Here is a 15,902-nt window from a genome sequence, read left to right on the forward strand (position 1 = left end):
TTCATCTAGTCATGGATTGAGAAATCAATCCTTGATATATTTGATAACAAACATTTATTATAATATAAGAATGAAAAAAAGATGTAGGTGTAAGGCAAAATCTTACTGGAACTATTATTTTTAGCAATTTATGATTTATTTTTTTATTTATGACTTTATCCATTTTCAATGATACTGATATTTTTAATTATTATTATCCAAATTATACTCATGCCTATATAAATTAATTTGATTGTGGCTATTTCTATGCTTAATTATTTTATTTACTTGCCATAGGTATGCACAGCATTTAATAAATTAATGATAATAATTAATAACACAATATTATAAGTGCATAAAATATAATAAATTAAAAGTACAATTTTTACAAACCTCATTGGTTATGGTGATGGGGATTCTTTAAAACTGAATGATCATGATCTAACAAGTCATGGATTGATGAATCACTGGAATCACACATTATCTTTAATAAATTTAATAACAACATGTACTACAATTTAAGAATGAGGAATATTTTGTAAAACATTAAATGAAAAAAAATTTAGTTTGAATCACTCATAATTAATAAATTTTAATTGAATTGCAAGGTAGCTTGGGGAGTTTGAAGCTTGAATTGAACAAATTACAAAATTGTTTATTTTATGAAATTGATTAATAAGTTGTTTAATATATTTATTTAATTTAGTATATTTTTTATTCCCAGACTTAAGCATTGTAAATAAAAATTTTAAAACCAATCAAGCAATAGAATTTAGGATCTTAGGAACAAGTGCTGTTAGTCTTAGTGTAATAGTAGTATGTAGTAGTGTAGTGGTCGGTAGTTTCTAGTAGTCTAATCTGTTAATGTTCGTTAGTGTTATCTGTTATTTATTTCAATTAGTAATTAGAATCAGTAGAGTTTAGTTTTAGCTTAATTATTAGAGTTTAGTAGTTTAATTACTAATTAGTCGTCGTTTAGTGTTGTTACAGTTAATGAGTTAAGTGTTGTTGGTGGTTCACAAAAAATTTTTTTTATTTAAAATGCAAAAAGATACTTAACCGTCATACAGCAATATCTATCCTAAAACAGCATCTAGTACCTTTTAAAACATTTTGAAATTTTAAATAAAAGCAATTTTCCGAAATTAGTAAATATACGATCGTAACTTTTGACTTGGGCGATAAAAAATCATTCTCCAATATCCCTCCGGAAGTAAGCTCCTTGTTCGACCGTCAAAAATGAGCGAAGGCCGTTATATTTATTCTAATTATATAAATATACTAGAATACCTCATTATGTATGTATTTTATTTTTCGTTCAATGCTAACATTGACATTCAAATGAACTTTTAAATGAATATTCAAACATTTATTTGTCCTGGGTATCACATAAAACTGCATCCACGCTGCCTTGCGTGCTTTTGAGCGAAAGGCTAGTCCCACTGCTTATAACTGGTGGTTGTCGTCAGGATGGGTGTCCGGATGTAAAAACTTTTCCCAAATTATTCCTATGCCATCACAAAGAAAAACAACGGCCCCTAGTCCCCAGCGGGCCTTAAGTGGTCAAGGGGTGCCAAGAATCCCTGGGAAGTATGCAATTGCAGAAAAATTCAGAATGACCCCTCTATGGTATTTAGACTTGGAACGCTCAATGTTGGATCACTGACTGGCCGCAGCATGGAAATCGCAGAAATGCTCGAGCGTAGAAGGATTGACATCTGCTGCCTTCAGGAAACCCGATGGAAATCGAATGGTGTCTGTCATGTCAACTCAGACAAAGAAAAATATAAACTATTCTGGAATGGTCAAAAGACGGCCAAAAATGGTGTTGGAATTTTTGTCAGAGAACCGCTAGCCCAAGAAGTACTGGATATTAGAAGGATTAATTCACGTCTTATGTGGATCAAGCTTCGCATAGAAAAGCAAACAATGATTATTTTTTCTGCATACGCACCACAGACAGGCGAATCATAAGAGATGAAAAATGACATCTGGACTGCATTCTCCGACACCGTCTCAACAATACCAAAATCTGATTGGAGGCGATCTCAATGGCCACGTTGGAGAGAAAACAGATGGTTTTGACAACGTACATGGCGGTTTTGGCTATGGAAAACGGAATGAAGATGGCAACCGCATTCTTGAGTTTGCTGAAAGTCACGGGTTTTGTTTACTGGACACATATTTTAGAAAGAGGTTGGAACATCTCATAACAAACAAAAGCGGACCATCAGCCACGCAAATTGATTTCTTCGCTGTCAAGCAACAGCACCGAAGGCTATTCAAAAACGTCAAGGTTATACCTGGCGAATCATGTGTCGCCCAACATAGACTTCTTGTGGCAGACCTGGTTGTCGAACTGTCAAAACGTAAGTCTAAACAAATGCCTCAGAAAATCAAAACGTGGAAGCTGAAAAGCAATATTCATCGAGAAAAATTTCAACAGATTGTCGCAACACATATGACCACCAATCACAAGCCAGTACAGATTGGAGTACATACAAAACCGTTTTGATGAACGCTGCAACTACAGTTTGTGGGGAAAACTGGTACAAAACGTCAGCATGAACGTGACACTTGGTGGTGGAATGGCAGTGTACAAAATGCAATAGCTGAAAAGAAAGTTGCATACAAGCAATGGCAAAAATCAAAGTCTGTTGATGACCATAAAATTTTCCGTGAGAAGAACAACTATGCAAGACGTCAAGTTGCACTGGCTCGGACAGATCAGTGCAGAGAGTGGCTCACTAAAAGCAAAGGTGAACAAATGAAATCTCTGTATCGTATAACAAAACAAGCAAAGCGTACGAAAAAAGACATAGTTGGTGCCTCATGTATAAAAAATGACAAAAATGAGATGGTTCTTGAACGCATTTGATCGAGTTCCCCGTGAAGCAATCAGGTGGAGTCTACGTCGACAACTCATTCCAGAATATCTTGTTCGACTTGTGATGGAAATGTATACGAATACTAAGACTCTTGTCAGCACAACGGTTGGAAACACAGATGCATTTGACATCGGCGTTGGAGTTCACCAAGGCTCGATTCTCAGTCAACTGTCATTTATAACTGTGATGGAAGAAATCACAAAACCGATACGCACTGGTGACATTTGGAATCTAGTATATGCTGATGATATCGTTTTAACAGCCACGTCTGAGCAGAATGCAGCACAGAAGTTTGAAGATTGGAACACCAGACTCGCCGATCATGGATTCAAAGTCAACATCAGCAAAACCAAGGCAATGAACACTGCAATGAACAAAGCAATCCAATCCACAGCTACTGGACGATGGCCCTGTTCAGTTTGTAAAGCTGGTGTAGGTAACAATTCAATCAAGTGTCAGCAGTGTGACCAGTGGGGTCACAAACGTTGTTCAAAAATAATCGGTTCTTTATCTAAAGTGTCCAATTTTGTTTGTCCTGCTTGCATCAATCCACAACAACAAATTCGAAATAGCACTGTTTTTGAAGCCATTAAAATAGAAAAAGTCACATCGTTTCAATATCAAGGGGATGTTCTGGATTGTACTGGAACAGCTGAAGATGCCGTTAGAGCACGCATACGTGCAGCCTGGAATAAATGGCATCTCCTTGCCGCTATATTGACTTTATAACAGTCGTGCTGGTTTAGATGATATAAAGGACGAATGCCGGCAACACCGTCTGCGGTGGTTAGGTCATGTCAAACAAAGTGGAAACAGTGCCATAACTTCTCTTGCAGATGTTGAAGTACCTGGCACACGTCCCAAAGGCCGTCCAAAGAAGTCCTGGTCGCAAACAATCGAGTAAGACATGAAAGCTCTAAATTTAAATGAAATGGATACAACTGATCGTCTAATTTGGCGCAAAAAGTTGATGGCAAAGAAAACAACGTTCTACCTCGGAAAACCGGGTCTCTGGACGCAAAACGAAGATTGATTGATTGAAACATTTATTCAAATGAATAATCAAACAAATAATCGCAGGTCAGGTACACACACATATTGATACACAAACTATAAAGAATATGAAATTAAATTTTAATCTATATATAAATAACGTATTAACGTACTAATTTAGATAAAAATACCTAACTTATTTTAAAATTGTCTCAACTCATTTATTAAAACAAAATAAACCATTATAAGCTATGAAAAATAAAAACAGTACATCACGTATACACACACGCGCGCACACACACACGCGCGCGCACACACACACACACACGCACACATACATACTAAGTAGATTCCTAAATGTGTTTATCTGCAACAGTTCAGAAATAAAAATAATAAAAGAATAATGATAAGATTAAAAACAATAGGATTAATAAAAAGATAAACAAGAGTAATAATTATAAAACAATTGCCACAATAGATTTAACATCAAAGAAGGAGTCCAGAGTTGCTGGCAATGTCATCAGGCATAGTAACCGGAGGTTCGTAAGAAGTTAAGAAGGTCGATTTTCTATTATAAAATCTGCTCTTTTGGCTCCTTTGAAGCATCTATAGCAATTATACATAGAAATAAAAGTATCTATAGCAGTTATGTTATACAACATGCAAATAAATTAAATTTATTTGTAAGATATTTTTAAATAGATTTTATTTTATCAAAATTTATTATATTTAGGGTTATGTTATTTGATGTATTTTATGAGTTAATATTAAAAAGAATGATTGTAAAACTGATACAAATATATTTAACAGATCCAAAAAAACATTTTTGTGCTGACTTCATGTACATTAAAATCTAAAAAATCAATTGAGTAAATGAAGACCTTTTTGAGGCCAGAAGCAGATGTCGGTTGTCTGCCTGGAATTGGCAAGCCCTGACTTGCCAGCTTCAAAAAATACTTCTGCACTCTACTGGCAACCTTGTTTCAAATTAAAATATTAAATAAGCAATTGGTGTCATTAAACTCATGCTCTAAAAAAAGCAATCCAACAATTATAAATAACATGGATAAAAAAAGTACCATCTTTACCTGTTGCGGTGTTCTCGTTTTTAATTCTTCGGCAATTTTAAACCACCTCCTAGATTCAAATCTTTCTGGGGGATACTTAACCAGAAGAGCGTCCAACAACCTCTGCTCCTCGGCTGACCATGGTTTGTTGAATGTTTGAGATAATGACTTGGATGCTTTCAATTGTCTTTTGTCATCAACCATTAATGATGGCTTGACTGTAGCAATTAGTTGGTAGATGTTCAACTTTAAATAATGGTTGGAAATTCAAATTTGTCAGCTGTCACTAATGTTCATTTAATATGTAAATTGAAATTTTAAATGAAATGACAGTTGATAGTTAACAGAACAGACATCAAATGCAGATTACGAACCGTCAAGGTCTGAGAGTGACAATTTCATCTTTGAATTATTTCTGCAGTTCATGACACTACTGTCAACATTTTGAAAAACTTTACTGGCACGATTTGTGTACTTACTCCAGTTAATATTTGGAATGTCTGCAATTTCAATTGGCAATGGGAATTTCAGACTCTTGTCTTTCTTTTGCAATTTGGTGACAAAAGAAATGGGGTCTTCTAGAGCTAATTTCTTCTTTTCAATTAGCATATTGAGATCTTTGCTGGCCTGCAAACGTTGACTTTGCAGTAGTGACAGGCAGCTGAGAAGAGCGTGATAGTCAGGATTATTTTTTAGAGCATAGTGACTAGTCTCGTAAAAATAAGAATTTAAATTTTCCGGAATGATGTCGGCGTTACATTCAGCTGGAGTCGGAAGAAGTTTATTCAAATCCGATATAATATCGACGCACTTTTCTTCACTCATTTCATAACATAAATGCCACTAAGATTAAATTAAGTATTTAATTAATTTAGTAGAAAACTAAGCGAGCGATATACAAGACAAAATTTAAAAGTGACATGTTTTGTTTTAGTAATACAAAGAACAAATTAAAATATTTAACTATATTTGTCTATGAAAGTAAAAAATTTTCAATAGAATTAATTGCTAGAAACGATTAAATACAAATTAATTTGAAAAAATACAATCGGATATTGAAAATTTAAATCCAATGCATTGTAATAAAAACATTAATGGCAAAAAAAACGGAGAAAAAAAGAACAAATTCGATCAGCTGATCAACCGAACGAAAGCATCCTGATAGATGCAACCAGCATCTTCAGCATCTTCATCCTCTTCAGCATCCTCTTCAGCATCCCATTAATTCAATGATGTTATGAGGATGCCATCTCCTCCCAGCCGCCCCAATTATCTTCAATTTCATTTCATGACTGAAATTAGGATATATATAATTTATATTATATTTTTGAAATCAAGTTTCGCTTCATTATAATACTAAAAAATAGTAAATAGTTATTTGATATTGTAATTGTTTGATATTTGTAACAGTTACATTATTTAACAATTGTGACATTGATTTGAATTGAATCTATGTTTTGAGTGTTTGTGTTAAATAGTTAATAAATAAAACTCTATTATATTATAATTATAATTTGTAACACCCCAACATAAATGCCAAATGCTGATGGCATGTATTGATTGACCATCTTATTCTCATGTATGTTAGAACCTGAAATTTAAAATGGACGAATGTTCGAGGATAAAAATTGTCACATTTCAGAAGAACTACGACGAGGCCCTTGTTTGTTTTGCTTTTTTCCCATTTTTTCTTTTTTTTCTTCATTTTTTAAAAACTTTGAATGATAAGATAAGTAATTTAAATGTTAGGGAATTACATTGAGAGTGAATGACGCAGGCCATTGCATTGTGGCTAGGATAATGCATGGAGGTCTTATACACCAGCAGGGTTTGTTTGGGAGAAAAAAATTTTTTTTCGTTCGTTATTTGTTAATCAGTAGTAAACTGTTTAATTAACCACGTTGTTTTATTAAATTTTGGTTCTTTAAAAAAATCAAAGCTGATAGAATTGTGTTGACATTAACTGTATTCTACTCATTAAATTTATAAAATTACTATATTGTTTAGTAGTAATATAAATATGATAAATCTGATGATATTGTTAAATTCAATTATAAAAATAGATTTTTATAACCATTATAATATAATTCCAAATAATATCAAACGAATATATAAATAACATATAATAAATATAATATATAAAAAATATATATATAATTATAATATAACAGGCATCTTACACATTGGAGACCACATCATGGAAGTTAATGATATGAATGTACAAGGGTTCACAGTTGATGTTCTACAAAGAATGCTTGTTAGCCTCTGTTTCTATTTAATTAAATTATTTTATTATTTAATAACTTTATTATTGAATAACCCAATTATGATTATCAAATTAACCTATTATCCAGTTAATTAATTAATTAATTAAATGCTAAATTCCGTAATATTTTTGTTGATTAATTAGAGAGATTTGTATGGCAGTATTACATTGAAGATTGTTCCTAGCTATAGGCCACCACAGAATCAATGCGAGGTTGGAAAGATTAATTTATGATTTATTTAAAAATTGTTACGAGCATGTGTGCGCGTGTGTATGTGTTTGTGTATGTGTTTGTTTGTTTGTGTGTGCGTGTGTGTAAGTGTGTGTGCGGTAAAAAAGTTTGCAGAACACTGATCTACACTTAATAGCAGTAACACTACATACAGTATTTGTATTTCTTGAGTTAACATCAGGATTCATGTGTATAATAATAGTTAACTCAGTATTATAATTTGTATAATTGGATTGATTGGATTGATTGATTGATTGATTGATTGATTGATTGATTGATTGATTGATTGATTGATTGATTGATTGATTGATTGATTGATTGATTGAATTGATTGATTGATTGATTGATTGATTGATTGAATTGATTGAATTGATTGATTGATTGATTGGATTGATTGATTGATATAATAATGTTGAGTATGTATGTTACCTATGGAAAGATATTTGTGAAAGCACTCTTCAACTACGATCCACTGCACGATGACCTGATTCCTTGCCCGCAAGCTGGCATTGCATTCAGTGTTGGGGATATTTTGCAAGTTATCAGGTTGGTTAGTTGATTGTTGTTGTTGTTGGTGATGGTGTTGTTGTGATCTGTTGTTGTTGTTGGTGGTGATGGTGTTGTGGTCTGTTGTTGTTGTTGATGGTGTTGTGATTGTGATTTGTTGTTGTTGTTGTTGATGATGGTGTTGTGATCTGTTGAGATCTGTTGTTGTTGGTGGTGGTGGCTATCTTGTTGTTTTGTTAATGTTTTTTTTTTGAACTTTTTTAGTAACTACAACTTCTTTAAAAAACGTTGATCATCTCAGCAAGGATGACCACAACTGGTGGCAAGCCCGTCACTGGTCCCCGCACTTTTACGACAGGGAAGATGGAGGGGGAGGAGATTGGGGGGGTGGTGCAGACCATCAGAGGGGCACGACATCTCGCAAAGCAAGCGCCATTCCCTCCTCTGAAACAACGAAACACAACAACAACTGCAACTTTTTCTTAGGCGACAACAACAACATCATCAACACAAACGTTAACTCGTTAGGCAGAAACTTCAGCAACTACAACAACAACAACAACAACATCAACAGTATGAACAGCAACATGTACACGTACAGGAGGGTCTACACTATTGATGACACTGCCAATGACGCGAGCAACGGTTGCGAGACAGACGTCAACCAGAGTTATGGCTTCAACAGATCTGATCTCATGAACGCAAAATTCGCCATGCTTAACTGCAAAGACAACATGGACGCCAACGATTGCGGCAGCAGTTACAAGGGGTTAAAGGTCAACAACAACATGGACTTTCCTGCGCCTGCATTTTCCTCGCCAACTTCATATTCGTCTCCATCTCCTTCACTGACCAGCTGCCAGCCGGCAGGACTGATTCCATCTTCAGAGCTGCAGGAGTGGAGGATGACGTGCGCGTCTATAGAGAAAAATAAAAAATGTACGTACGGGTCACAAGAGCAGTTGTGGAAAGTTATCTATTAATTGACTGAATGACTCTGAAAAACTCAATGACTAAAGATTGAATGGTTGAATAATTGAATGAATGAATAAATGAATGAATGGATGAAGGAATGAATAAATGAATGAATGAATAAATGAAGAATGATCATCGTTTCCCCTGATCTTCCAAATCAACTCCTCTCAGTCAACTGTTCTTGGTTTGGTTTGAAGCGCAAGTTGAACAGATGCAGCAACCCATCTTCCTCCTCCTCATCACGCCTTCTCGACCACCAGGAAGTCTTCACGTACGAAGAGGTTGTTAGAGTTCCATCATTCCATCGAAAGACACTCATCCTACTTGGTCAGTTCAGTTGCAGTCAGTCGGTCATTTTCATGGTCATCTTCGTCACTTTTGGATTATAATTGAATTGTTCTCAATTTTTGAACGGATTGTTATTGCATTACGTTTAGATTATTATTGTTGAGTTATGATTGGATTGTTATTTAATTTTGTTTTAGTTTTTTTAAATAAACGAAGATTGATTTTTTAAATAAATGTTGTGATTGAATTTTGGGATCTGCATTGTTTATATGTATGACAGTCGTTGTTTCGTAGTTGCTGTTGCAGCAGCTGTTGTCGGCTAACGTGCTGGTGTATCAATTTTATTTTCGGTGATCATTTTGAAATGCAGCCTATTCAGTTTTATGAGCAGTTGAAATTTGAAACATCCATAGATAATTTCATTATTTCAAATATCATTTTCATATCATATTCGTGATTGATGTGATATAAATTATTCCTTCATTTGTTCGGTGGGCGTGGCCAGGTGCACATGGGGTGGGCAGACGGCACATCAAGAACACCCTCATCCACATGTTCCCAAAGAGATTTGCATACCCCGTTCCACGTCCGTCACCACTGTTTTACTCATTCATAGATTTTTAAAATTCTTATAAAAGAACCATTTAACTCAGCCATATATTTATTAATGTTTTATTAATCATTTACCGTTTAATATTTAACGTTTAACAAACGAAACCCTAAACTTCGCGACTTAACATCATTTTTAAAAATACATCTCCACCCAGCAGACACCACAAGAACCCCAAAGAAAGATGAGGAACACGGAAGGACCTACTTCTTCATCACCCACGAGCAGATGATGGCCGACATAGCGGCCCACAAATACTTGGAGTATGGCACTCACGACGACAACATGTACGGTACCAAACTCGACACCATTCAACACATACACAAGCAGGGATTGGTTGCCATTCTGGACGTTGAACCTCAGGTATCTGTCTGTATATCTATTTTTTATTTATCTAATTATCCCCTTCTAGTTCTATATCTATCCATCATTTTATCCATCTCGATCTTTTTAGTTCGTTTAAGGTAGTGTAGTGCTATATAGTTATAAGGTTCTTGACTCTGCTGTTGCAATCATATTCTTCAACATATTCACATGCTCTCTACTTGTGTTTTGTTGGCCTCTTTGAAGGTTAATAAGTAAGAAATTAATCATTATCTAGTAAATTTACAACAATAAGGAAAAGATTAATCATTATCCAGTTGTAAATTTACAATAATAATAATCTTTAGAATAATATTGAATAATTAAAATAATAATTATAATATAATTAATATAATAATTATAATATAATTAATTGTGCACTCTCGATGCAAAGTTACTTGGCACAAAGAAGGATGTATGTTCAAGTCGATATAATACCACGCACTTTCTACTGCTACGATACTATTATTATTTTTTTTTTTTTAATATATTATTTTAATTATTTATAAGTTTAATTTACTTTTAATTAACTATTTTGATTTATCTGTCGGTGTGATTGATTTCTGATTTCTGATAAATGATTTCTTTTCATTTTTTTAGCGTTTTGAAAATTTTTTTATTTTCTCGTTATAATTTTGTTGGCTTATTACAATATTATTACCACTTTCGTGTCAAAATGCACGACTTTGAATGTATTTATCTTTCATTTTTCTTATAACACACATGTATACACGAGGACACATACATACACATATACATAGATATTCCGACATCATATTCATGCATATACAACACACGCATTCATACAAAAAAGAAACATACATAATAGAGTTTTACCTACACAAATACAAACTCACAAACATACATACAAACACACATGCTAGCACACAAACATTAAAGAACAAACACACACAAATACTTACACACATATATACAGACACACATACATAGAAGAACATACATAGAAATACAGATATGCACACAAACACACATACTGCATTCATACAGGCCATGAAAACTCTTCGAAATGTTGAATATTCACCGTACATTGTGTTCGTGGCACCCCCCAACCTATCACCATCATTTGATGTTTGTCGCTTCTCTTTTAGTATATTTAGTAGTGGTAGTTGTAGTGGTAGTAGTAGTAAAAGTAGTAGTTGTAGTGTCAATATTTATTATTGTTACATAAGATGATTAGCCTTAGTACATCAAGTTTAATAACGTATTATGATTATTAATAATTCTATAAAATGATTGGATAAATCATCAACCCTCTCATTTTTACTCCATATCTCACAACAGGAAGAAAATTTAGAGACAATGCTGACGGAGAGCGAAGAGTTAGAATCTCAATATGGATGTCTTTTCGATTTGAAGGTCGTCAACAATGACATTGACGTCACCATTCAAATCATCATCGACAGTCTAGACGAGGCTGAGACGCAACCTCAATGGGTGCCCATTACATGGGTCTATTAAGTTTTCTATGTCTATCCGTCTCTGTCTATGTCTATCCGTCTCTGTCTATGTCTATCCGTCTCAGTCTATGTCTATCCGTCTCGGTCTGACTATTTTTGCTCTTGGTTCTTTTGTTAGTTCGTTGGAATTTATGTTGGATGTGTTAATATACAATGGTGTATTTCTGTGTGTGTTGGTTTACGTGTGTGTGCGTGTGTTTGTGTGGTGTTTGTCGGCGTATGTGTGTGTTTATGGAATTAGCATCCAGCTTTGAAATGTAATTTCCAAACGACAACTACTTTATACTTTAACGAATTTCGTAAAATTTCAATTGAAATGAAGAAGACGATTCCAAGAAAGAATTTCTCAGTAAATTGACTCTTCCTTTTTCACAAATTAAAATGTTTTACATGTTGTAAAAGTGAACTTAAAATAAGAACATTCACGCCTGTATTTTATTGTTCATCATTTTTTACGCACACACCATTTTATACATGTTTAAAATTCTCTCGTTCACTGATATTTTTCATTCATTCACTCATTCATTCATTTATTCATTCATTCATTCTATTACTCATTCAACATTTATTTAATTAATCAATCATACATTCAACCAATCATTCATTCATTCAATCAATCATTCAACCAACTAACCAACCAATCATTCAACCAACCAGCCAACCAGTCAATCAATCAATCAATCCTTCAATCAATCCACCAAACGATCCTTTTATATTGCCCGGATGTTTAGTATTAATCCGTTTTAATAGCGTATGTAATAATATTGCACGTCAAACCTACCATATTTACATATATTTGTATTGTAATTTGTATTTGAGCCATAGTGCTTCTGTGTGTGCTCGTGTGTGTGCGTGCGTGTGTGTGTGTGGTGTGTGTGGTTTAAATATACATTTATATTTCATAACTGTGACGAAAATGATATCATGTCCTGGACTAACTGTATACATAATGAAATGATGATAATGTGATATAGTTTGTGTTTGCGAGTGCTGAAGTCGCAGATATTTTTGCGGCAGTCGTAGTTGGAATTTTTTGAGAAGCCGGAACTTAAACCGGATATTTTCCGTCTGACATGCATCCTGGAGTTAGGGACGTTTGGACGTCCCATGAGGATGGGACGTTTTTATGTAGATTTGTAAGGGTAGTGCGTAGTGTTTTATGACAATTTTTTTTTACTTTTGAAGTATTTTTCTTACTTTCTTAAACCTGTATGTGTGCGTGCGACTGTTTGTGTAAACATCTGTGTATGTGCATAGCGTGTGCGTGTGTGTATGGGCTATACTACCATTATTACTACTATTAATTAAATACTAACATTATTGTTATTAGTGGCAGTAACATTATTATTATTATTATTATCATCCGTAGTAGTGGTAGCAGTAAAGTAATTCTAAATTAAAGTGATATATGTTTTTTTATTTTTAAGATGGTTTACGTGTAGTATTTTTACACTACACTCGCACACACACACACACACACGCACACACACACACACACACACACACACACTGCTATACCTGGCTGGTATATTTCATGAAAAGAAATGCAGATCTAGTTTATATATTTATATATATATAAGTACAAAAGTACACATGTTATGCTAATGTTACTTACAATTGTGCTATTGCATTAACAGTCGTTGTTATTGTTGTTGACGTGTTACTATTGTAACTAGTGTATTGCTTAGTACTGTTACCATTACTACTACTACTACTACTACTACTACTACTACTACTACTACTACTACTACTACTACTACTACTACTTCTAAGTACTAGACTCGTATGGCGCATACAAATGTTTTTGTTGTCGTCGTATTGTATTTTTATATGTTTGTATTTACTTTTTTCGAGAACAAGGATGTTGTTGTAGTAGCTTTTTTTATTTCGTTGTTTTTGTTTACAATATTTTACTGTTTACGGACATTTTTGTTTTGGTTTGTACGCTTTTTATTGATTTATTTTTCATTTAATCAGTTTTATTCAAGTTAGATAAAATTATTTATTCAGATGAGTGCAGTTTTTTTTGGTGATGTCAAATTCAGCCAAACCTGCTTTCGAACCTGGTAACTGGGCAACCACCGTTTTTAATTTATTCAACACAGTTGCACTTAAACTTACTTTCAAGACTTTTATAACCCAATGAGTTAATTAAAAACTAGTCGTCGTTGATGCATTGTATTCATTTCATTATTAAAGCATCATTATTAATTAATATTTCAACATTATTTTTATTATTATTACGTAGGGTGTTTAGGTTGCGTTCATAATTTTTCCATGACATATATATATATATATATATATATATATATATATATATATATATATATATTATGTTTTTATGTTTTTTCATATAATTTTTCAACGGTGGCGTCATTTATTTGTTTTGTTTTTGTTTTGTTTTTAATTTTGTTGACACGGCTTGAACAAACATCAGCAATGATTTACGCCAATTTGACCACTTTAAAATAATACATACAATCATACACATGCATACATACAATCATACACATACATACATACACGCCTGCACATACATATGCATTCATACTCACATACATACACGCATGCATGCATACATACATACATACATACATACATACATACATACAACATGACATACATACATACATATATACATACACACACACATAACATACATTTTTAATAATATTAATACTTATGAACAAACACAAACATGTGTGCACTTTGTTTTTGAGAAAACATTTTTGATTTAAAGTGTATTTCTAATTATTTCTGAGTTTTATTTGGTTTTTCAGCATGTTATCATTCATTCATTATCTGCGCTATTTATTTTACTTTTAATTCGTTTGTTGTTTTTCTTATCTTTTTCTTATTAAAAAATTTTTTTGGACACGCTTTAATCACATCATCGTCAGTTTCATTGTAGCTTCACTGGCGTCATCGCTACGTCATCATCACTACGTCATCATCTCCAGGTCCCCATCGTCATCAGTGCCGTACCATCGTCACCGTCATCATCACTACGTCATCATCTCCAGGTCCCCATCGTCATCAGTGCCGTACCATCGTCACCGTCATCATCACTACGTCATCATCTCCAGGTCCCCATCGTCATCAGTGCCGTACCATCGTCACCGTCATCATCACTACGTCATCATCTCCAGGTCCCCATCGTCATCAGTGCCGTACCATCGTCACCGTCATCATCACTACGTCATCATCTCCAGGTCCCCATCGTCATCAGTGCCGTACCATCGTCACCGTCATCATCACTGCTCTATCATCATTTCACCATCATCATCATCGTCGTCGTCGTCATCTTTTTAAAATGTCACTTGTTATTTTTTATTCTGTTCATACGTTACTGTTTTTGTTATTGCCTTGGTTTCATTTTAACTACCTTCAATTTATTATTATTATTATTTGTTATTATTGTTGTTGTTGTTATTATTATTATACTTATTATTATTATCTGTTAAGCATGCACCTATTAAGTTTCGCTAATGCCATTGTCATACTTCTAAACGTGGTCGTCACTGTAATTATTATTATTATTATTATTTTACTTATTATTACTTCTTATCATTTCAATGATCATCATTATCACCACAAACACCAGCACTGATATCTTTATCTGTATTTATTCGTTTCACTATTTATTATTATTATTATTATTATAACTTTAGTATCAGATATTTATCGTGAGTATCATGATAGTTGATAATATCTATAATAATGATAATAATAATAATAATATTATTATTATTCATTATCATCTTGACAGAATCTCACCGTTGGTCTAAGAAGTTTTGTACATCCCAGCGTACCGTTATGAGTGAGCGACATGTCAAATTATAAAAACAGTAATAACAATAAATTTTGTTATTGTTGTTATAATTATTATTATTATTATTGTGGTAATTATCATTATTTTAGTTATTATTTTTTTTTATTGTTATTTGTATATGTTGTAACACCCCATATTTCGTAACAACGTATTTGTGAGCAACCAATTTTCTCACCGTTTTTTACTTTTCTTCAGTCGTTCTTCCGTTTGTTCGTTCATTCATTCGTTCGTTCATTCATTCGTTCGTTCATTCATTCATTCGTTCATTCATTCGTTCACTCGTCCATCTTTCGTTCACTACATTCAGTGTATTTTCATTGAGTAAGTAATACAATGATATATGAATAATGAGTTGTCTCATCGATGGTTAATAATATTAATATTGCTATTAGAGATATATAAACCAGTAGTTGTAGTAGTAGCA

At 33.4% G+C, this 15,902-nt stretch overlaps 2 protein-coding genes across 2 annotated transcripts; one reads left to right on the top strand and one right to left on the bottom strand.

Annotated features, from left to right (window-relative positions):
• Window positions 1–4,663: 4,663 nt before the first annotated feature.
• On the bottom strand, window positions 4,664–5,752 carry HELRODRAFT_169635 (hypothetical protein; the record flags this gene model as incomplete). The annotated part of the gene is made up of 3 exons (XM_009015470.1): window positions 4,664–4,837; window positions 4,949–5,145; window positions 5,302–5,752. 3 exons carry the CDS (start codon window positions 5,750–5,752, stop codon window positions 4,664–4,666), a joined length of 822 nt encoding a protein of 273 aa, XP_009013718.1.
• A 778-nt stretch (window positions 5,753–6,530) lies between these two features.
• Window positions 6,531–11,647, top strand: HELRODRAFT_110223 (hypothetical protein; the record flags this gene model as incomplete). The annotated part of the gene is made up of 12 exons (XM_009015471.1): window positions 6,531–6,590; window positions 6,677–6,755; window positions 7,099–7,184; window positions 7,338–7,406; window positions 7,865–7,971; window positions 8,234–8,269; window positions 8,789–8,871; window positions 9,079–9,234; window positions 9,701–9,781; window positions 9,966–10,168; window positions 11,177–11,257; window positions 11,471–11,647. 12 exons carry the CDS (start codon window positions 6,531–6,533, stop codon window positions 11,645–11,647), a joined length of 1,218 nt encoding a protein of 405 aa, XP_009013719.1.
• Between the last annotated feature and the right edge of the window lie 4,255 nt (window positions 11,648–15,902).

The sequence above is a fragment of the Helobdella robusta genome, assembly GCF_000326865.2.
Source record: "Helobdella robusta unplaced genomic scaffold HELROscaffold_16, whole genome shotgun sequence".
NCBI classification, from domain to species: Eukaryota; Metazoa; Annelida; class Clitellata; order Rhynchobdellida; family Glossiphoniidae; genus Helobdella; species Helobdella robusta.